The sequence below is a fragment of the Sorex fumeus genome, unplaced genomic scaffold (assembly GCF_029834395.1).
Source record: "Sorex fumeus unplaced genomic scaffold, SorFum_2.1 ptg000014l, whole genome shotgun sequence".
Classification (NCBI taxonomy): domain Eukaryota; kingdom Metazoa; phylum Chordata; class Mammalia; order Eulipotyphla; family Soricidae; genus Sorex; species Sorex fumeus.
In genome coordinates this window covers 14,175,722-14,198,752 of record NW_026606071.1, presented here as the reverse complement: position 1 = coordinate 14,198,752, position 23,031 = coordinate 14,175,722, and the positions used below count along the sequence as shown (strand labels likewise).

Here is a 23,031-nt window from a genome sequence, read left to right as displayed (position 1 = left end):
TGGCGGTCAGGGGAAGAGTAGGATTTGTCAGCTTCCTAATCAGAGCATACATCAAATGAGCTTAGATGTAGCAGAATCCTTAGGCAAGATAGAACTTTACTTCCTCTTAAGTGTAGTTCACTGACCAGTGTCATTGACTTCCCCCAGCAGCTTGTTAGAAATGTGAACTCTGTGACCCTTTCCAGAATTACTGCATTTAATAAAACATGCCAAGCTTAAGCAGCACTGGGATAAGACAGTGGGCATTCAATCTTTGGTTTATTTGCACTGGTTCTGATATGGGAGGAGAAACAAAGGGCAGATATCCTGTCTGTGATCCTGTCCAGCACTCAATGTTTTTGCTTTCTATTTATAACTTTAATTCCTTTCTCGTTACTTCTCATTCTCAGCACTAACTCCTCCTAATTCCACACCACAATCTATGTGTGGCTCTCACAGCTGAATATTAGTGTTGGACAAATTATAGCTTTTTTTTTTCGTTTGAAAACTCTTGATTTTTTTCCTAGCACCTGCACTGAAACCAACAGAAAGCCAACTCAAGTGAAACAAAATTCAATCAGTGCCAAACACCCCTCCCCCGCTGTACTCCGGCTGGATCGGCTGTAGTGGTGCCACGCCTTACTCCTTGTATCATTCTTAGCGCCTCCAGGGTTATGAGGTGGCTGTACCTGACTACCAATGATTTTGGGGGAGGAACACCTCTTTCTTCAGCGTAAATGCAAAGCGAAATTCTTCCAATCTTATCGTCGTTTGAGAGTCGGAGCGAAAACTGCCGCCTGGCTTTCTGGTGGAACCAGTTTCACAATAGGCACCCTCTGGTGTTTCGGTTCAGCGGCAACCCGGCCCAGGGGCTTCAAGCGGATCGCGCCAGTACCTGATGGGGGTGGGGGCGTCAACGGGGGTGTGGGGCACGTTAAGTGGAGACACTAAGTATGCTCGGGGGGACCGGGGGCGGGGGGGGGGGGGGAAATCCGGGCATTCCTCAGCCAAGACGAGAATCGTGCGAACCTGTTGGTAGGGGCGTAAATTAAAGCCCGAGTTTGGAAGGTCTGTTCCCAGGGAGGTCCGAAAAGTAGCTCGTTCCCGGCTCGGGATGCCGTTCGTTCCCGGCTTCGGCGTAGGCGCCCGCCGGGAGAGGCGAGGCGTCAGTGTGCTCGCTAAACGCCGGGGGGGAAATCAAAGTTGTGGAGTACCGCGAGGCGTTTGCAAACTGAACTGGAAGGAGTCCGCAGGGTAAGAGGAGGAGTTTGGCCCGTGACTGCCGACGGCCACGGCCAGCCTCCTCACCGCCCTGGCGGTCGCCTCTCTCTCACCAGGTGCAGCCTCCCCCCTCACCTTCCCTGGTCGTTGGCGCCTCCAGGGCAGGGTGCGCAGCCCATCACCATTCCCGCCCCTTATGGCCCCTCCACCCACCCACCCAGGCGTCTTCTGTCCCCGGGCCATCCCTCCACTCCTTCTCGGCCGCCGGCCGCGCTCGCCCAGCTTCCTCCCCGCTTTCCCTCTCTTTCCCACCCGGCGGAGATTCGCGCTCCCGCAGCAGACCCCACCTCCTTTCTCCCCCCGCCGCCGCCGCCGCTCGGCGGGAGGCGCGAGGGCCGCCTCGGCGCAGGCGCACTGTGCGGCGGGCGCACAGGCCGGCCGGGCATCCGCGCAGGCGCGCGCTCCGGCTGGGCTCGGGCTGGGCTCGGGCTGGGGCTGCCAGACGTTCCTCGGCTCGCTGGGCTGAGGGCTCCGGGGCCCCGCGAAGGCGGCGGCGGCGGCGGCGGAGGCGGCGGCGGCAGCGGCGGCGCTGGCACCATGTTTCTTCTCCACACCGTCAACCTTTGGAACCTGGCATTTTATGTATTCATGGTTTTCCTGGCAACCCTAGGGTTGTGGGACGTCTTTTTCGGCTTCGAGGAGAACAAGTGCAGTATGAGCTACATGTTTGAGTACCCCGAGTATCAGGTGAGGTTTCGCCCTCGCCTCACCCGGGCGCTCCTGAGCCGCGGGCCCCTACCACCTGGGTTTTCTCTGCGTTCCCTTTACCTTGATCCCCCGCGCCTCTCTAGTGTCCCCATCTCCCCGTCTCGTTTTTTCTCTCCACCCCCCTCAACCCCGCACCCCTTTGCGTCCCCGAAGACTCCGCAGACCCCCTCACCGACCCTTTGTGTCTTGTGCTCTTGGTCGGGTGTATGACAGATGGTCACGGAGCATCCTCTCGGCTCCCTGCCGCGTAGTTGCTGCCCGCTTCCTCCTCTCGCTGCCGGGTCCCAGGTCCTAGCTAGCACCAGCTCTGCCGAATATCCAGGCCCAGCCCGCCTCTTCCCCGGGAGACCTCGCCTGAGCGTCCAAAGCCCGTCCCCTTCGCGGTGCCCGCTTTAACAGGTGTCCCCGGACCCTCCTCCACTTCCCACGCGCCGGGATTTACCCCCCGCTATCCCGCGGTGGTGTTTCGAGACAGGCGCCGACAGCGTGTTGGGTTACATTAGTTCTTAAGAATGTATTCAGAGACTCTAGTTTTTTTTTACTTAGTCCCGCGAGGAAGGCTGAGTAGTTGCTAAGTTTAATCGAAAGGGGGGAAAAAAAAAAACAACCCACGGAGGTTTCTTACTAGCCAGATTTTGCTGATGCACTTGTAGGTTTTTGAGTCCGTGTATGTATGTGCATGGCTGCATTCATGCACGCCGCCTCTTTCCAGTTGCATAGAACATCTAAGGTCCAAGTGTTGTTGTTTTCTCAGGGATTGCATTTTAGGAGAGCTGTCCTCTCCTTGTTTCTCTCTCTCTCAATCCCTCCCACTCACTCTCTCTCTTCCCTCCCCCCAATGCCTTCCAATACTTTTAAAAATTATTTTCACAGTTACTTCATCAGTTTAAGGCTAGTAAAGTCTCAAATTTCATTCATAACCAGCTGTAAAAAAAAAAAACAATAAAAGGTGGTGGCATATCATACAAGTGGCCAGAGGAAATTTCCGGAATGATTATTTCTAAATGCGTCATCTAATTATGGAATACATATTATAACAACGCCATACAATAAAAGTGTGGGGAGTATAATATATACCGATAAAAGGTAATTTTATGTACCGTACTTTTAAAATCGTAGCAGATTGTTTTCCTTTACACTGAAGGATGTAGATGTGATTGCTCCTGTGTACAGGTCACTATGGAGGAGCGGATTATTTTATTATGTTGCTATTATTTAGGCTTTAAAACAAATTTTAAGCAGTTACTTGGGGTTTAAATTGCTGAAGAGTGTTCTTTCCCAAGGGCAAAATATTTGTTAAGATTTTATTGTTTTGAATTTCTTTCCTTGGTTTGGCATTAATGCTTATAAGGGATTCGAAACATCTGATATCAGTTGCTACTCCAAAAAGATTGTAGCATGCTGCTATAGTCTCCAAGTTTCTAAGGGAATATGCTGTTATATATGCAAAGGCATTTAGTTTATTTTTCTAACTGAAAATAAAGCTTCTGTTGTGTCTTTTGATTTAGGAAATTCTTGATAAATTAAAGAATAAGCTGAAGACATATGTTTTGGAATAGTACAGTGAAATTCCCATTTATTTGTAAATTTGTCACAATTTTTGAAACTTTAACGTTTTCCTAGTGGTAGAAATTGCCTAATGTTGGGACCAAAGCATATGGATCTAACAGATAGATGCATTTTTGTGCCTTATATAATTGACTTGAAAGAAACAAAATTAGGGTTGCTACTGTAGAAGAGCTATTTGGTATTTTTGTTGTTAGTAGTTTGTGTTATTTTGGTTCAAGTTGCTTTTCTGAGGTTTTACACTTGTTAGTAGTAATTACAGTGGTAGAAGTTTCTTGCTCACATTTTTAGTAGATTTTCATTTCAATGATGTAAATGCTGTGCTAATTCACTACAATAGTTATATTTAACTAAGCCCATTTATTTTATATGTCAGGTGCCATTATTTTGTGGATAATCAAGGCAATTCCGTTAAGAATCATTAATTTTTTTTTATAAATGGGAATGGCATAGTACTACACTCATAGTACTACATCAGCAGTGCTTATGAGGGGATGTGGTGTCAGGGGTCAAATCTAAATCCTGTACATATCAGCTCTGTGCTCCAGCCCTTTGAACTATCTCTTTTCCCTGAACCAATGGTTTTGGTGAATAAAAGTGTTCTGAATGTATGTTACTTTATTTCATTTTAGAGTATCACAAAGCTATTCAAGATTGGCTTTCAGCAATACAATGTTCCAGCACTCATCCCTCCACCAGTGTGCATTTCCCATCTCCAGTGTTCCCAGTTTCCCTCCCACCCCACTCCCCAAATCCCTGTCTGCCTTTGTGGCAGGCACCATTCTCTCTCTCTCTCCCTCTCTCTCTCTCCCCTCTCTCTTTCTCTTTCTCCTTCTCCCCCACTCCCCCTCCGTACCCCCCCCCCCCCCCCCACACACACACACCCTCCCTCTTCTTGTGCATTATGGTTTGCAGTTGGATGGTGGCTTGGATTGTGGACATGACTGCCAGGGCTTCTGGAAGTACAGGGAGATGGAGGGGGTAGTATGTCCTGACACCTCCACCCCCACCCCCACCCCACCCCGCCTCAAGAGAGCCTGGAGTTCTCAGTCACAAAACCTGCATACCTGAATTTTTAGCAGATTAATATCTTGGTGAAGTCCATCCTGGTACAGTGGAATCCAGCCAGAGGCATGGCAGTGAATTTGGATTGTGGGAGCAAGTGGCTGCTGGAAGTTCTGCTTGGGTGGGCACTGGTGAACCCACCCCATTCCGGTGTTCCCTGTCTTTACATCCCTGCATAGGTCTCAGATTCTGCGGTTTCAGATCTCTTTCAAGATTTATATTCATATATAAATGAAGCCAGGCTGATACATGAGCTTATATGGCTGAACCAGAGGTGGTTTGTGGGTGTAGCTCCCACATACCTAACTTTTGGCCATTCAATTTCTCAGGAAACTTGGTCCTAAGTTGGTGGGAGTCTGGTCAGAGGCACAGTGGCAATTTTGGGGTTTCAGGAATCCTGAAGGCACCATCAGGCTGCTGATGCACTTGCCCCGCCAGTTGAAGTTGACCTGCCAGCAGTGCCATGCCCCCTGGGCCCTGGTGGTGACTGGGTTCAGGCCTTATACAGTACACAACTTGGACATTCCAGGCGGGCTGTAGCCACCAATTCAGTAGGACCTGACCAGCACACATCCTTATCTTCAGTCTCCAGACAGTTGGCCCACAGGAAGGATTGCCTTCCATATATTGGGGGTGGTGCAGGCTGCTCCTGGAGGAAATGGCTGCAGGGCCACCTTGCCTGTGGTGAATTGCTGGGGCCCTATGTCGGGACCCAGAGTGCCTTCTCAACTCTGGGATCTCAACACTTGTGCTCTGCAGTGGACCAGCGCTCCACGGTGGACTGGTTTCATTTAATGGCGCTCTCCCTGAGCCAGAGATTCAGGGGGACCCATGTTCACTCACACAGAAATTCTGTGGTCCCATTGGCTTTTCAGAGCGCTGAGAGCTTCCATCCCTCAGCGCTTAACTGCTGTGCCACCATCATCTGGAAGCTTCTCCAGAGGCGAGGATTCAAAAAATAAAGTCCTTCTCTGTGGCTCCCTCTAAATTTATTTTTATGTTGTTCACTTTTAATTATAGTTACTCTCAGTTTGTTGACAGTTTGTTAACTACAGGAAGTCCTAGTGCTTTATTTTTTCCTCTTGATGCCATTTTTCTTTTTTTTTTTTACTTTTTATTCACATATACTTTAGCCAGCCAACAGAGGGAAGTGGAAGGAGGTTGAAATGCACTCAATTTTATTCTATCATTTTCTTTTATCCTGGGGGCCTTTCAAACAATGTTCAGAGGTCCTGGGGTCATTTCTGGCACTACTATACCATTGGGCAGAATGATTGAATGCTAGGACCTGGCAGTGCAGTGTTGTTCATTAAGTTTACAGTGTCTCAGGACATTTTCATGGGAATTTGACATAGATTGTTTATGGTGATGTCCTCAGAGGAATATCCAGGAATGAACATGAGTGATCAGAATTTTGTTTTTAGGACACTGAGGTTTTTCAGTGTTACTTTATTTTTACAGTTTTATTTTTCAGTATTAAAATATTTTAATAAGTTTCAGGTGCAGCTTCACACTTTAGCATCTGTATATGCAAAACCATATTCTTCACCACGGGCCTAATTATCACCCACAGCCCTCAGTAGACCACTTCTACCTATTTCATCCACCTCATCCTCTAGTCAAAATTTAAGGATTTTTCTGGGTGTATGTGTCTATTTGCTTTGCTTTATTTCTCAATTTTCCCTGAGTAGAATCACATTAACATAAGATTGGTACTTGTCATTCTCCCCCTGACTTATTTCATTCACATATTTTCTTCAAGATTCAGTCCATTGAATAGCAAGATTTCATACTTTTATTTTTTATTGCTCATGAACATTCCATTGTGCATATATATCACTTCTTTATCCACTTAGCCATCATTGGACACCATATGTTGACTATTTTGACTAGTACTATAGTGAAGAAAGGGATCCATAAATCTTTTAAAATTGATGTTTTGGTGTTTTTAGGGTAACTACCTAGAAGTGGAAGTATTGGATAATATGTAGTTTTGTTTCCAGTTCTTTGGTAAAACGCCATACAATTTTTTTTTTATAGTGACTGTATCAGTTTACATTTTTCCCAATTATAACACTGCTGGATCATTAAATTTATCAATAAATTCTTTAATTCTACCTTTCATTGTAACTGGTTTCATTTATGATTTCTATCCTTTAAAAATAAGACCAAAAAGAGAATATTCTAAAGATAACATTTAAGAGCTAATTTATATATTTTTGAAATTAGTTTTAATGTTAATGGGTTAAATTGGTTCATTTTGTATATATACTTATATGAGTTGCAAAGTACTTTAAAACTTGCTGACAAATCAGTACCTGATTCATGAAAACAGAAACATTCATTTATTAGAACATCTATGGTGAAAAGATAGTGTACATGTCTTAACCAAGATAGGCATTAAAGGTTCAAATTTATTTGCTTAGCACATTCTGTGTCAAAACATATTATACTGAGAAACCAGAAATCTGTATTATAAAACAACATTTTTAAAAAAGATTTTATTATTGAATCACTGAGGTAGATTTTTACAAAGCTGTGCATATAATTAGGTTTCAGTCGTATAGTGTTCCAACACCCTATAAACAAATTTTCTCCTGAAAGATGGCTGCGTGCAAGGCAAACGCCCTACCGCTGTGCTATAGAAATTTATAGTTGGATCTAAGTAATAGAGACACATTATAAAACATCTTAAATTGGCAAAATTTTTTAAAAATTGGGGATAACTTGGCAATAGCTCAACTGGGGGCACTTGAAAAGTATATTCCAGGACCTGAGTTTGAACCCTTGTACCTTAGGGATCCTGTGTACTGCTGGGTGTGGGGCTGGTGGTCCCTGGCACTGCCAGGGTACTCTGCTAGTTGCTACATCCTTAGGTTCTACATTTAATCATCTGGCCAAGTTGGTCAGCTATTGCTAAGAGTGAACACTCCTTGGAAAATTCCCCTGAAAAGGGGGGGAAAGCAGAAAAATAGCAAAAGAGGAATTTATTTGCTAATATAAAGATCTTGTCATTTCTAAGTATAGTTGTTACTAATTCCAAATTAATGAGTTTTCCAATTGTTTTTACCTGTAATTTGTCATATACCATTGTCTTTCAACCATTAGCAATGACTGTTTTGAATAAATTATAGCCATAAAAAGTCCAGGTAGTTTCATTTTATGTTTTCATCAATACTGTGCAGTTCAAAACTCACGTAGAACTCACCTAGTTTAAGACTAATTCTTCAAGTAACTAAATAAACTAAAAAATGCAGCTTGTTTTGTGCTTAACTAAGCTTTAATTTCTGTAATATTGTATATCACACAATTGAAAATTTAATAATTTAGAACTAGGTACAGTGAGACTTGTATCAATAAAACTTCCTAAAGTAAAATTGCCTTTTTTTCTGCTGTAGAAAATAGAACTTCCCAAGAAACTGGCAAAACGCTATCCTGCATATGAATTATATCTTTATGGAGAAGGATCCTATGCTGAAGAACATAAAACTCTCCCCTTGACAGGTATTCCAGTTATCTTTCTTCCTGGTAATGCTGGAAGTTATAAGCAAGGTAAGTCTCAGAATTAAAATTTGAAAGCTATAAATTGACAATGATTCTTCAGATACCTACTCTGTTTAATTATTATGTTAGACATACTGGAAGACACAAATTACATGTGACATTTTATCTGAGAGGAAGTACTTGTGATCACTTTCCAAGGAGTGAAAAGGAAAAAATGAGTAAGATAGAGTGGCGGTGCAAGTAGATAATATAGGGATTGAGAAATCAACCAAAGAAAGAAATTTATGTTAGAAATGGAGATTAAGGACTAGAAACTAGCATTGATTAGAGAAGGAAATCAGTGATTTATAGCACTCTGAAAAAGAGAGAAGATTGGTTTCTTTCATTTGAAGCTATTTAAGTTAGAGAGGCCTAGAAGTACTTATGAGAATGTAGAAATGTAAGGGTAGGGAAATTATGTGTATGATTTAAAATTGGTTGTTGACTTGGAAATAAAATAATTTTTGGCATAACCACCAAGTAATTTGGGATTAATTTAAAGTAAAATCTGCTTTTAAAATTATTAAATGGTATATCCTTTTATATAATAGATTAAAATTATGTTATCACTAATTATGTATTTACCTATTTAACATTTATTAATAGGGTACCTGCCATGAACTAGACAGGGATTCTAATTAGTAGATACTCAAACTAAGACCAATAAAATCTCTTCCTTCATTGTATGTGTATTCTTGTTAAGAAGCCTACCACCTAACACATATGACAGTTAGGTTACAAGACAGAAAGAAAACATACACCAGGGTAAGAGAATAAGTAGGTAAGAAGGAGGCTATTTTTAATGAAGTGACCATGAAAGGGCACTGTGACGTTTGAGAAGGCTTGATTATAGCAAGAGACTAGGTGTGTGGCTCTTTGGGAGACATTCTTTAGCAGGAATGTTCTTAGTGTATCTAAAGCCACTGAAAACTAGAGAAAGTGGAGATACATGCGAATGGAAAAAGTAATTACAGGCTATATTATGTAAGTTGTGGAAAAGACTTTGAATTCTGATTTAGGTTTAATGGAAACCTGTTGGAGGATTTCATGTGGGAAATGAGATAATCTCACAGTTGGTTATTTGAAGCTTGGCATAGAGAAATGCATTGAATATATGTTTGGTTAATTTTGGGGGAGGCTATTCCCAGTGTGGTTCTGATAGGTTAGCGCTTGAGGATGCTATGGGATTAAGCCCAGAACTCCTGCATGTACCTCAACCCTTGAACCGTCTTCCCTATCCTATAAAATAATATCCACATAACAAAAACCTCAGTCAAAAAGTACAAGATTAACAGCACTGCAAAAAACACCCTGTGTTGTTTGTTTTCCTGATTAAAACTTGTTTACCTCTTTTCAGATAAAACTAAATCCTGATTATTGAGGTAGTAATTTCCTTGACTTTCTTTATATTTTCAGTTTCTAAGTATGCATCCAATAAAGACCATTTGCTTGGTACTAGTTTTAAACTTTGAAATATAACTCTAATCATTTTCTGGCTGCTTCCAACTCATTTTAAAAATTTGTCCAAATTATTTTTCTGAGCTCTAATTTTCTTCACTTTCTCCACTTTCTTCTCTCTATATTATTCTCTTGTATAGCTATACCTTTAGTTCAGCCATTCTTTTTTTTAGGTCTTTGTGTTATTTGCATTTATGAAATTACAAATTTTGAACATTCTCTTGGGCCAAGTAAACCTATATTTCTGTAAAATATATGTCATCGGAGTATAATTGCATACCATAGGTTATGTATTTTCTTTTATTTGTGTTGTTTGTACTCCCAGAAACAGTAAACTATGCTTTCCTTTAGTCTGCATTATTGAAAGTTGAATTATTACCTAAAAATTTGTAAATCTGGTAGGAGTGATCTATTACATAACAAATGATCTCTCTGACTTTGCTGTATAAAAAAACTTAAGAGGGATAAGAGTAGAAGTATAAAAGATACTCAACATAATTAATTATTAGGGAAAGGCAATTAAAACCCACAGTGAGATACCATTTTATTCTTATCAATGTAACTGTAATCTGAAAGACAGATAATTACACGTGTTATTGAGGATATGGAGCGATTGAAACTATCATATATTACTGGCAGAAATGAAAAACGGTATAGCCACTTTGAAAAAACAGTTTTGATAGTTCTTCAGAATAATTAATGTTATTAATTATTAACCCAACAGTTTTAAACTTGGATACATACCCAAGGAAAAAAAAAGTTAAACACCCACCAAACACTTGTACACAAGTGTTTTTAGCAATAGTAATCTTTATGTCAAACAATCCAAATGTCCAGGTGCTAATGAATGAATTAATGAACTGTCTTATCTGTATGTTGGAGTATTATTCAGCAGGTATTTTTTGTTATATGAATTATATGCTATAGTGAGAAACCACAGAAATATTGTTAGTGAAAATATATTCATAAAAAACACATAATGTTCCATTTATAGAAATATACAGCATAAGTAAATCAATAGAGACATAAGTCTTAAGGAAATTAGGACAAAAGGAAAGATGAGTAACTGATAGTAAGTATAGAGTTTTCTTTCTGTGGTATGTCTAAAAATGTCTGAAATTATGGTGCACAAATGACTTATAACTAAATGAAATCATTTCATTGTACAATTTACATGCTGAGTTAAAAATTATCTATATTTTATGTATTAGATTAGAATACCAGACAAAGGTACAAGTACTATAATTTTTAATGCCGATTAATATAATCAGTTTATAATAAAATCCTGTTTACCTGTTTGTTTTGCCAAACAGTAGAAGTAGAAATACCAGTTACAGAACTATTTTACTCACTGTCACTGTCACTGTCACTGTCCTCCCATTGTTCATCGATTTACTCAATTAACAAAAAGCATTTAGGAAGAGAGCTGTCTCTGTGCCACCACTTCTCCAGGTAGCCCTTACAACCCACCACCCACCCCCCAGCCATGGAGTGAGCCAATGGAGAGCCACCAGTGTACCACAAGCACACTATAGGTGGCCCCAGGGATTCCCCCATCAGGTCCCAACCCTAGAAAGAGGTGTCAGAGAGTGAAGAGCCACCAGTGGGCAAACACTACAGGTGTCATTAGTCAGAGGGGGGATAGCCTGCATCCTTAACCCAGGGTAGAGAATCAGACTGCTAAATGACTGCTGAGCCATAGATTATAAGGCCACCTCCTTAACTTAACATCGGACCATCCTACACAAGTTCTGTCCGAAGTGCAACCATTAAATATTTGGCCAGAGATCAGGATCTCTCAGGTTTTCCAGCAAAGAACAGTGAATAAATCCCAGATCAGGTAGTACCTTACCAGTCAAGGGTAGTCTGAAGCAAGTACCTTAGTTGATACCAAATCTGTTCAGAGGTATACAATGTGTCTGGGCACTCTTGTGCACTACTAAGCAATTGGACCCAGACTGATGGGTTACACCTATGTTGTTGTCAACAAGTGTGAATCCTTGGAGGCTGCCCATGCTATTCTTGCCTATATCATCTCAGCTTATCCTACTGTGTTTATATGGTCCCAGCTTATCCCATAAACTTGAGGCAGCAAATTTCCAGCAGCTACAGGAACTAAACACTACCATCTGGACTCTCACCACTACCATGCGCATGATGCCAGATATAATGAAGGAGCAGATGAATTCATTCATGCAACTGGATGATGAAGAATACTTGAAAGGACCCTAAACATCTTAGACCTCTCTAATTTCTTTTAAGAGGAATTCAAAGAAAGAATGATTAGACTATTCACTGAATTGAAGAAAACAATACAGGAAAGTTCCAACAAGGAAAGAGAAAGTGTGAGAAAATGTCCATTCCATCATAAATCACTGAATTGTGAGTATAGGAGAATTGAAAAATACAATAGAGGAAACAAGCAGCAGAATGATAGAAAAAGGAATAAATCAGTATGCTTAAAGACAGATGGATGAAAAAAAAAGACGGATGAAATGATCCAAAAAGAATAATAGAAGGAAAAGAGAGGAATTTAAGAAAACATCAGAGCTATTGAATGGTATGAAGACACACAAAGTATCTGAATTATAGGGGTCCCAGAAGGAGAGGAAAGAAATTTCAGGAAAAGTTTTGTTGAGAAAAATTATAGCTGAAAACTTCACTAATCTGAGACTTGATGTAGACACCCAGATCCAGAAAGCGAAGAGAGTTCCAAAAAGAAAAGACCCAAGCATAAAAATATGATGGCATGTTGTAATTTAAATGGCAAGGGCCAAAAATAGAGATGTATTCCTAAGACCATCAACAACAAAGCCAAAAATTACCTATAAGGGAGCCCCCATAAAAGTTACAGTAGATATTTCAAATATCTCTTATAGGTTAGAAGAGAATGGTATGATATATTTAATACGGCAAATTAACATATAAATAATAATACTTTATCCAGTTAAGTTATAATCAAGATGTGATGGTACAACAAAAACTTCACTGGCAACAGCAAAAGGAGTTCTTGGCCACTAAAATAGCACTGCGAGCTGCATTCAATGGTCTCATATAAAAGGCAAAAAAACACAAAGACTACAGGAACATTCAGAGACCATACAAAAATATAGCACTGGATACCTCAGTTGAATAATTATGTTTAATGTCAGTGGTCTGAACTTACTGTTTAAAAGACAGGATGAAGAAAACTGAGAAAAACTGAAAGAAAAACTGAGCCCAACCTTCTGTTGCTTGGAAGATAGCTGAACTAGATTAAAAACAGGCACAAGAATAAAAGGCTGAAAAATAATCATACCAGCAACAAATAGGCATGGATAACCATACTTTTTTCATGCAGTGTGGACTTGAATCTAAGTAATAATAAAATACAGAGATGGACATTATGTGATGGTCAAAGGATCTATGTATATGTCAAAAGCATGTGACTCTCTATAGCCTATGCAGCAAACGATCATCAAAATATGTAAACATGGAAAGTATCATGTTAAGCAAAATGATTCAGAAAGAAAGGGATAGACATAGAAAGATTGCATTCATCTGGGGAACATAAAGTAATAAAATAGGAGACTAACACCCAAGAGTGGCCGAGATTAGTACCAGGAATTTTACTCCATGGCTTGGAGGTCAGCCACACATGCTAGGGGAAAATGGAGCTCAGATAGAAAAAAGAACACCATATAAATGGTGTTGGGAGGATCCTCCCAGGATGGGAGAAGCATGCTGAAAGTAGACTATAGACCAAACATGATTGTCACCCATTGCCTCTTTTGCAAACCACAACACCCAATAGGAGAGAGAGAACAAAAGTGAATGCCCTGCCACAGAGGCAGAGTGGGATGGGGGGTGGGAGGGATCCTGGGATCCGTGGTAGTGGGAAATGGGCACTGGTGGAGGGATGGGTATTTGATCATTGTATAATTGAAACCCAAGCACAAAAATTTGTAAGTCTACAACTGTACCTCATGGTGTCTCACTAATAAAAAATTTAAAAAAAAATACGTAAACAGCTACTAGTGGGTCTGAAGGAAAATATTGACAGCATCATAATTGTAATAGAAGATTTTAAAACCATACTTTCTTCATTGAATAGACTAGCCAGACAGAGACTCAATGTGGGAACTGAAGCCTTAAAGAAAGAAATAGAAGTGATAGGTTCAATAGACATTTATTAAATATTTATAGGACTCTCCACCTCCCAAAAGCTGATTGCACATTTTTCTATTTTTCATGTGTCAGTCTCTGGGATAGACCACATACTGGGACACAATAAAAATCTTCATAAAATCAAGAGAATGGAAATATTTCTCATATCATATTGCTGTGAAAATGAAAATACTGATGATGTTGACCTTGAAAATGAAAATGCTGAAGATGTTGACCTTGCATGTGGCATACTTGGTGTTCCTTGGCATCATATATGATCCCCTGAACACTGCCAGGAGTGATCCCTGAGTCCAGAGTCAGGAGTAAGCTCTGAGTAAGCTCTGAGTACCAACCCTTCCCTCAAAAAGAGAATTCAAGAAAAATCAAGTACTTGTAAAATTTATATGGAATCACAAGCTCCCAGAATACCTAAAGCCATTCTAAGAGAAAAGATGAGGTATTGCATTCTCAGACTATATTGCAAAGCCTTACTAATCAAAACTCTGTTGAACTAGAACGGATATAGACACTCAGGTTAGTGGAATAGAATTGAGAACCCAGAGATAAGGGCACTTAACGTGCTAAGAGGCAAGCTGCATGAAATAGAGCAAGGAGAGCCTATTCAACAAAGGTAGGTAAAGGTAAAGGCCCTCCCGTTGATCATCGATTTGCTCGAGCGGGCCCAGTAACGTCTCCATTGGAGACTTTGTTGTTACTGTGTTTGGCATATCGAATACGTCACGGGGAGCTTGCCAGGCTCTGCCGTGCGGGCGAGATACTCTCGGTAGCTTGCCGGGCTCTCCGAGAGGGGTGGAGGAATCGAACTCGGGTCGACCATGTTGGCTGCATGCAAGGCAAACGCCCAACCGCTGTGCTATCTGGAAAAACTGGGTAGTCACATACAGATAATTGAAATTAGGTCCTTATTTTACACCAAAAGCTAATTAAAAATGGATTAAAGGGCTTTGATATTAAACCTGTTTCTATAAAATATGCTGCTAAAAACAGGAATTTTGGTGAGATTGACCTCAGATGAGTCTTTAATGATAGGATCCCATTAGCTAAAAAAAGAAAATAAAATAAAGGCAGAAATGAGCATAAAGGTGTATATAAAGCTAAACATTTGAACTACAAAAAAAAATTTGAGACTAAAGCCAAAAGACAACCTATTTATTGAGAGAAAATACTGGCACATCATGTTTCAGAAAAAGGGCTAATACGGCACATGGTGTTCCTTTTACCTCTTGTCTTCTTGCTTTTGGATTGGGGCAGTCACTATACTACAAAGGAGTCCCTCTGAACACTAACAGGAGTGCGGGGGGCGGGGGGTGTGTGGGAGAGGGTGGTTCTGGGTGGGTGGTTCTGGGCCTCTGTCTGTGGCTTGGGTGAAGGGCAAGTTCTTGTCATGCCAGAGATGGGTCAATGATCAGTGATTTTTTTAATCTAAGCATTAAAAGTTTCCAAATTAAAAAGGAAAAGGGGAAAAAAAGAAAAAAGGCTGATATCCATGATATTTTAAAGTCTCTTAAAACTCAACAACAACAACAAAAAACTTCTTCAAAATGGGAAGGGGAGATGAGCCGACACCGTCTCAAAGATGTCATAAAGGTGGCCAATAGACATATGGAAAAGTGCTCATCATCACTGATTTAGAAAACTCTCATTCAGTGTTTGTGAAACTCTTGCCTGGTTTAGCCTCTTCGGGAAATTCTTTGGAGGCTTCTCAAAAAATGAAGTCTAGAATTCCATATCATTCTGCAATTCCCACTTCTGGGCATCTATCTAAAGTACACAAAAAAACTTAAAATCAGAAAGAAAATACAGTTTTTCACTGCCATGTTATTTATGGCAGTCAAGATCTGCAAACAACCCAAGTCCCCAACTGTAATATGTGTGTATATGTATATATGTATGTATATATGTGTGTGTAGTGAAATAATACATATGTAATGGAATGCTACTCTGCCATGAGAAAAGATGGAATCTTATAGTTACATGCAACTTGGATGGAAATGGAGGACGAAATACTAAGTGAAGTGAGTTCAGAAAGAAAAAGTCAAGTACCTGATGATTGTCTCTCATATCCAGAATTAAATTAAACAAGGGATTAGCAACTACTGTTGGTAATAAACCCTGAGATAGGGTCAGCCGAACTATGATCAGAGTGCTGGGAAATGTGGGGGGAAGGGAAGTGACCTTACATAATAGTGGAGGGATCTGCAAACTCTGGAAGTGGGTTATGGTGTAGAGCACACAAAAAATAAAACAGTAATATTAGTACTATTGTAAAGAAAAAAAAGAAGTAGAGTCAGAGAGATAGTACAGCAGGTAACGTACTTATACAAAGCTAACCTGGGTTCAATTCCCAGCACTCCACATGGTCCACCAACTCTTCCACAAGTGATTCCTGAGCACAGAGACAGTATTCTTTTTAAGAGACCATGAAATAGAATGGATGAAATGAAAAAAAATGTTTTATGTGTACTTTGCCCTTTTACTCTACAGTTCGTTCTGTTGGCTCCATTGCACTTAGAAAGGCAGAAGACATTGACTTCAAGTACCACTTTGATTTCTTTACTGTGAATTTCAATGAAGAACTGGTGGCGCTGTATGGTGGAAGTCTTCAGAAGCAGACCAAATTTGTGCATGAATGCATTAAAACAATCCTCAAACTCTATAAGGTAAGAAATTTGTGTTAATCAACAAGGAGAAAACCTATTTAAAGGACTCAACAATTTTTTATGAATATATATTTTTATTATTGATGCAACATTGTTTTGCAATAATATGGAATTTCAGAGATTTAGCTAATTTGTTTAAAACCACTCTCACCACTAAAATTACAGAGCTTTCCAATCACCATGCAGATTCTTCTCTTCATTCCTATTATTAGCTGTTCCTCCCATCCTCTTGTAACTACCATAGTTTTCACTAAGGACTCAACTTTTTTTAAAAATTTTTTTGCTTTTTGGGTCACACCTGGTGATGCACAGGAGTTACACCTGGTTCATGCACTCAGGAATTACTCTTGGCGGTGCTTGGACCCTATGGGATGCTGGGAATCGAACCTAGGTCGGCTGTGTGCAAGGCAAACGCCCTACCCCCTGTGCTATTGCTCCAGCCCCAAGGACTCAACTTTTTAAAATCAGTTACTCAACGTTTTAAAATCAACTGAAGGCAGTAGGATACTGTTTTTTTTTTTTAAATTGAATCACCATGAGATAGAGTTACAGAGATGATACTTTTTTAATGTGGGAATTCTGTGGACTTGAATTCATTTTGTTTTTTTTTTTTCATTTGTTATTTTGTTTTGCTGAGAATGAACGCAGGACTTCATGTATGCCAGCCATGGTCTCTATCACTGAGCCTCATCCCTTAAAAAGTCAGTGGTGACTTTTTAAGTTAACATTGAATTTATTAGAAAGCTTTCTTCTGTTGAATATAAGGAAAACATTTTTTTTTTCATATGTGAGTTAGGAGTACAGTGTATATCCTAAAAATCACTAGTATAAATTTCTGTTTCTGTTTATATGTTAGTGGTAGACCATCTCCATATGAAAAGCAGTTACAAACTTAGTTAAACACTTGTTGGGCAACCCTTCAATGATCACTAATAGAAGTAAAATATATTCAAATGAGCTTAATGATTGACAGGCTTTCTGCCTAGAAGCATTTTTTTTTAGATCATAGGCAGTAAGGGAGATCAAGAAGAGCACATTGATATCATGGATCTCAGCAAGGCAGAAATTTAAATATTGGGCTACCAAAGTGCACATATTTGTGAGCAGGGTATGAGAAAGAGAAGATATTCACATGATCAGGTGATCACAAATAATCTTTTTTGAAATATTTAACTACAATGGGAAGGACTAACTTTACCTTGGAGAAAAACAATAGACATCATTCTGACCAAAGCTAATGTCATGAATAACATATTGGCACCATGAAACCCCTCAGTATGATGTATTGAAAGGATGAAACTTAAGTTCTGTGACATTATTGTCAAAAATGTACAACTTTATTCTCATTATGAGAAAATTTCAAACAAATCAAAATTTAAACTTACTACAAGATAGCTTATATTCTTCAACGTATCAAGGTTGGATTCATAGGGAAAGTACTGGGGTTAAGGTACTTCCCTTGCACACAGCTAATTCTAATTTGATCCCTGGCTCTGCATGTGGTGCCCTGAACACAATGGTATGTTCCCTGAACACACAGCCAGGAGTAAGCCCTGAATACCATTAGATGTTGTTCCCAAAATAAAACAAATGATTGTTGTCTTGAAAATCAAAGATGTAAAGAACTGTCACTACAGATCAGAGGAGGAGATTAAGAAGAAATAACAAGTTTTCAAGGTGGAATGCTTGATTGGATGAAATACTGAATTAGAAAAAGTGAATTAGTGGGAGAATTTGTTAAATTTATATTAGGTTTGTAGCTTAATCATTTTTTATTAAATAACACGTTATTGCCCATGTTATTCTTGATTTTGATCATTGTAGTATGGTTTTACAAAAAATATCAAGGATAGTTTAGTGATAAGTGTATGGGACCTCTCAGTACTGTTTTTACTTTTTTCTGGTTGACAAAAGAAATAAGAAAGGTTGAAATTTGAGAGATAGTACACCAGGTAGGTAGGGTGTACTTGCACACATCTAACCTGGGTTCAGTCTCCAGCATCCTATATGTCCCCTGAGGACCACTAAGAGTGATTTCTGAGCACAAACCTGAGAGTAGGCCTAAGCATCACTGTGTGTGGTCCCCACGAAAAATTTATTTGCAGATGAAATGCATTATAAGATCCATAGCTAAATTACAGGAAAATATGTATAATGGTTAAAAGGATGGGAAGAGGAATGAATAGTCTGCCATTATATGAAGGGATATATTAATTTGCAATAATAATTTATATAATGTAATTTCTATAGTAGTACTGTAGTGTTCTCCTCCCATTGTTCATCGATTTGCTCAGGCAGGCACCAGTAATGTCTCACAACAAACTGTGAGACTTGTTGTTACTGTTTTTTTTTTGGCATATTGAATATGTCATGGGTAACTTGCCAGGCTTTGCTGTGCAGGCGAGACACTCTTGGTAGCTTGCCAGGCTCTCTGAGAGGAGCGGAGGAATCAAACCCAGATTGGCCACGTGCAAGGCAGACACCCTACCTGCTGTACTATCGCTCTAGTCCAATTTCTATAGTAGCAACATAAAATGATATAACCAAAGAGTAAAGTGGAGGAGAAATATTCAATCCAAAAGGAGAAAACGGAAAGAAAGGGTAAGAAAGGAAATGGCAAGATTATAGAGTTAAACTTGTATCATCAATTACATTAATTATAGATGAATCAGACACTCCAGCTAAAAGGAAGATTTTATTAGCATGGATAAAAAGCAAAGGTCCCACTATGAATATCACTCATTGGTAGAACACGTGCATTGTATGTGTAAGACTTTGAGTTTAGTTTATTTTGTTTTAATTTTTATTTTTTAATTTTTTTTGAGTCACTGTGAGATACAGAGTTACAAAGCAGATCATGGTCGGGTTTTAGTCATACAGTATTCCAACACCATCCCTCCACAACTGTACATTTCCCAGCCCCAGTGTCCCCAGTTTCCCCCCTGTCACCCTTCCCCAGGCCTGTCTCTATCATAGTCACTTTCCTTCTTTCTCTCAAGGCCTTGAGTTTAACCCTGGCATCACTCCAAACACAAAATTCAATAAAATATGATATACACCAAGCTATGAATTAATTTTCCTACAGGAAATCGAAATCACCTTCAAATATACAGATATTGGTAAATTTAAGGTAAGATGGGAAAATGTATACATTTAAACACAGATCATAGGAAAGGTAGAGTACTATCTTAATATTAGTTAAGGAAATAAGGGACAAAGGATATTGAAGGATTGAAGAGAAACATTTTTTTTGAAGAGGAACATTTTTAAATGGTAGATGTGACAGCTCTATGATAATTTAATGATAGCTTATCAAGAAGGCAAAAAATTTTCACAAATTCATGAAATAGAACCAAAAGAAATGAAGAAACAAATCCATAGAGATGGAGAATTCAATGATTGTTTATGGTAATCCATAAAGTATATTTTCAGGAAATCAGTAAGATATAGAATATTTTAATACTAATAATCTCCTTAGCCTTTAGTGTTTATAGAGCAGTTTGCCCAACAACTGTTTTAACAGTTTTCTCCTTAAATGCACATGGAGGGCCTGAGTGGTAGTTCAACAGGTAGCGTATTTGCCTTGCATGTGACAGACCCAGGTTTGATCCTTGGTACCCCTTAATGTTCCTCTAAGTCCACTACAAGTGATTTCTGGGCTCAGAGCCAGGAGTAAGCCCAAGCACTAGGAACCAAAACCAAAAAAAAGAAAAAATGTGCCTGGAACTTTTACTAGGATATGCTGCATGCTAGGCCATAAGAAAAGGACTCAGTAAATTTCAAATTGAAATCATATAGTGCATATGTTCTGAACACAACAAAATTTGGAAATCCACAGAAGCAAATCACAGAAATTCTCAAGTATTTCAAAGTCACTTCTACATGATTCAGAGGTCAAAATGAAAATAACAGGTTTGAAAATGTTTTGAATTAAATTGAAAATACATCATCAAAATTTGTCAGATTAAAGTAGTTTTTATAAGAGCTACATTGTCTTAAATACTTGTATTAGAAAAGGATAAGTGTTGAAAGCTAGAGGAGACAGCATTATCGAGCCTTTAAAATGAAACTGTTAAAGGAAAGCTATGAACAACTTAATGTGAACACATTTGACAACTCAATGAAACACACCAGTCTATTGAGAAATAAATTACACAACATAATGACAATGGAGGAAACAGAATTCCTTATTGACCCTGCATTTATTTAAAACTTCTGATTTTTTAATTTTTTTACTGCCAAGAAAAAACCCATGACTCCTTCAGTGGTGAATTCTGTCAAACATTTAAGAACAAAACAGTATTCTTCTTACACAAACGCAGAAGATAAAGGAAGAAATAATTTTTGATAGGTTATTTTAAGAAATTGGCAAACTGTCAAAATCAGGTAATGATTTTGAAAAGAAAATAGACACCTTGAGGCCCTTGTGAACCTAGAAATCAAAAATCTCAATATAAACTAGGTTATCAAATCTAGCAGTACTTTAAAATATTATATGTATCATAAATTTTATCCTAGGAATGTCAAGTTAGCTTAATATTCAAATTTCAGTCAATTAACTCTTCATTATCATCTTAATGAATGAAAAAAAGGTCATTTGGGTACATTCAGCACCTAATCACAATTTATAAAAATAAATTGGGTGGGGGGAGAGTTAGCTTAAAAAGATGGAGCAACATGCCTTACATGCTTAATGTCCTAAATTTAATCCTTGCACCACATGGTCCTCTAGCATTGCTTGTATAGCCTTGATAGTCCCCCAGACGTCCTGAATTGTTCCACTAAGCCCCTGCACTGTCTGCTATATACTGCCCAGGCCCCATGGTTTCCTGGGGAGTCAGACCCTTATTTTAAGAAGTCAACAACACAGAGCTGGAGAGGTAGCTCAAAGGATTGAACATATGCTTTGCTCCTACGCTTTGTATGGTCCCGAACATCACCAAAATAATGCTCAAGCACTTCTGGTTCTCCGAGAGTGGTACCAGAGGATTGCCTACTGTGGTTAAAAAAAAACAAAACAAAACTTAAACTACACACAAAATATATTACAGTAGGAATGGAAGTGAATTTCCTCATCCTAAAATTATTGTATGTATAGTGTTAAAGAAATAAGCCATATTAACCATTTATGTCTTTTATAAGATGTTATTAGATAGGTATGTTGTCATCACAATCACAATCACGATCATCCTGTTGTTCATCGATTGCCTCAAGCAGGCACCAGTAACGTCTCCTTCGTCCTAGCCCTGAGATTTGAAACAATGCCATATTCAAGTCTCTTTCAGGGTTAGGAGAATGAGACCCATCATTGTTACTGGTATTTAGCATATTGGGTATGCCATGGGGAGTTTGCCAGACTCTGCCGTGTGAGCAGTTTACATTTGGTAGCCTGCAGATTTTCCTAAGTAAGAAAAAGATAATAAGATGTTGTGCGGCCACATTTGTGGCCGCGCGCTTCCAGGAGCTTGGTTTTCTAGTCTCTGGGTCTTGGCCGTTGATGGGATTACACGGCGCCAGGGGGCCAGTTGGTGGGTGTGACCCCCGCCTACTGGAAGATGGAAGATCTGGGTGGAGGATGCTCAGCCCCGATTCGAGCAGGCTTAGAGATCTCAGCCCCCCTGGGACCCTCATGCCTTTATTCCTCTGCTGATACCTTCATGCTTGTGGAGAGTTTCCCTCCCCACCCTGAGCAGAGCTCTGGCAGCTGAAGACCTCCAGAACCAGCCACAATCATTCTGAGACCACTCTCCATATGCATGTTGTCATTCAAGATGTTATTTACAGTCAATTGTTAATAACTTTAATGTATACAGGTATTCTCTTTATTTTTTCAGTTTCTGTGTGCTCCCATAATCCCTATTAAAAAAATAGAATCAAAGATCCTAGCTAGTACAGTGGGCCAGAAGAAGAAATAAAATTAATAAAAATTGAAAAGAAAGAATTAAAACTACCTCTGTTCACAAATGACATAAATACCCAAAAACTTTTAAAGAATTTTAGAATTCATAAGTGAAATTAGTGACATCACAGGACATATAATATTTTTTAAAAATTGCTGACCAAATAAAAATGAAATTCTAAAATACATTTAAAGTACCTTAAAAAATTTTGTTTTGTTTTGTTTTGGGGTCACAACTGGCGATGCTCAGGGGTTACTCCTGGCAGTGCTCAAGCACCATATGAGATGACAGGGATAGAACCTGGATTGGCCATTTGCAAGGCAAATATCCTATCTGCGAATGGGTACTGGTGGAGTACTCGATCATTGTATAACTGAATCCCAAGTCTACAACTGTACCTCATGGTGTTTCACTAATAAATAAACAAATATCCTATCTGCTATTCTAGTCTCCAACAACCCCCCAATAAAATTCATAATGTATAAATATTATTGTTGCATTGAATTTAACTAGCTTCAGGTTCCTGACAGGGAGTAAGAATAACACACTGATCACCAGGTGTCTTTTTTTGGGGGGGGGTCACACCCGGCGATGCACAAGGGTTACTCCTGGCTCTGCACTCAGGAATTACTCCTGGCGGTGCTCAGGGGACCATATGGGATGCTGGGACTCAAACCCGGGTTGGCTGCATGCAAGGCAAACAC

General features: G+C 39.4%; 1 protein-coding gene across 1 annotated transcript in view; it reads left to right on the top strand.

The window, feature by feature from the left end:
* The first annotated feature begins 1,774 nt into the window (after positions 1 to 1,774).
* PGAP1 (post-GPI attachment to proteins inositol deacylase 1) overlaps positions 1,775 to 23,031 on the top strand; it is a 92,692-nt gene continuing 71,435 nt past the window's right edge. The window contains exons 1-3 of the mRNA XM_056111798.1: positions 1,775 to 1,947; positions 7,998 to 8,151; positions 16,252 to 16,427. Coding sequence (XP_055967773.1) covers positions 1,798 to 1,947; positions 7,998 to 8,151; positions 16,252 to 16,427 — 480 coding nt within the window. The 5' untranslated portion in view covers positions 1,775 to 1,797. The remainder of the gene's footprint in view (positions 1,948 to 7,997; positions 8,152 to 16,251; positions 16,428 to 23,031) is intronic.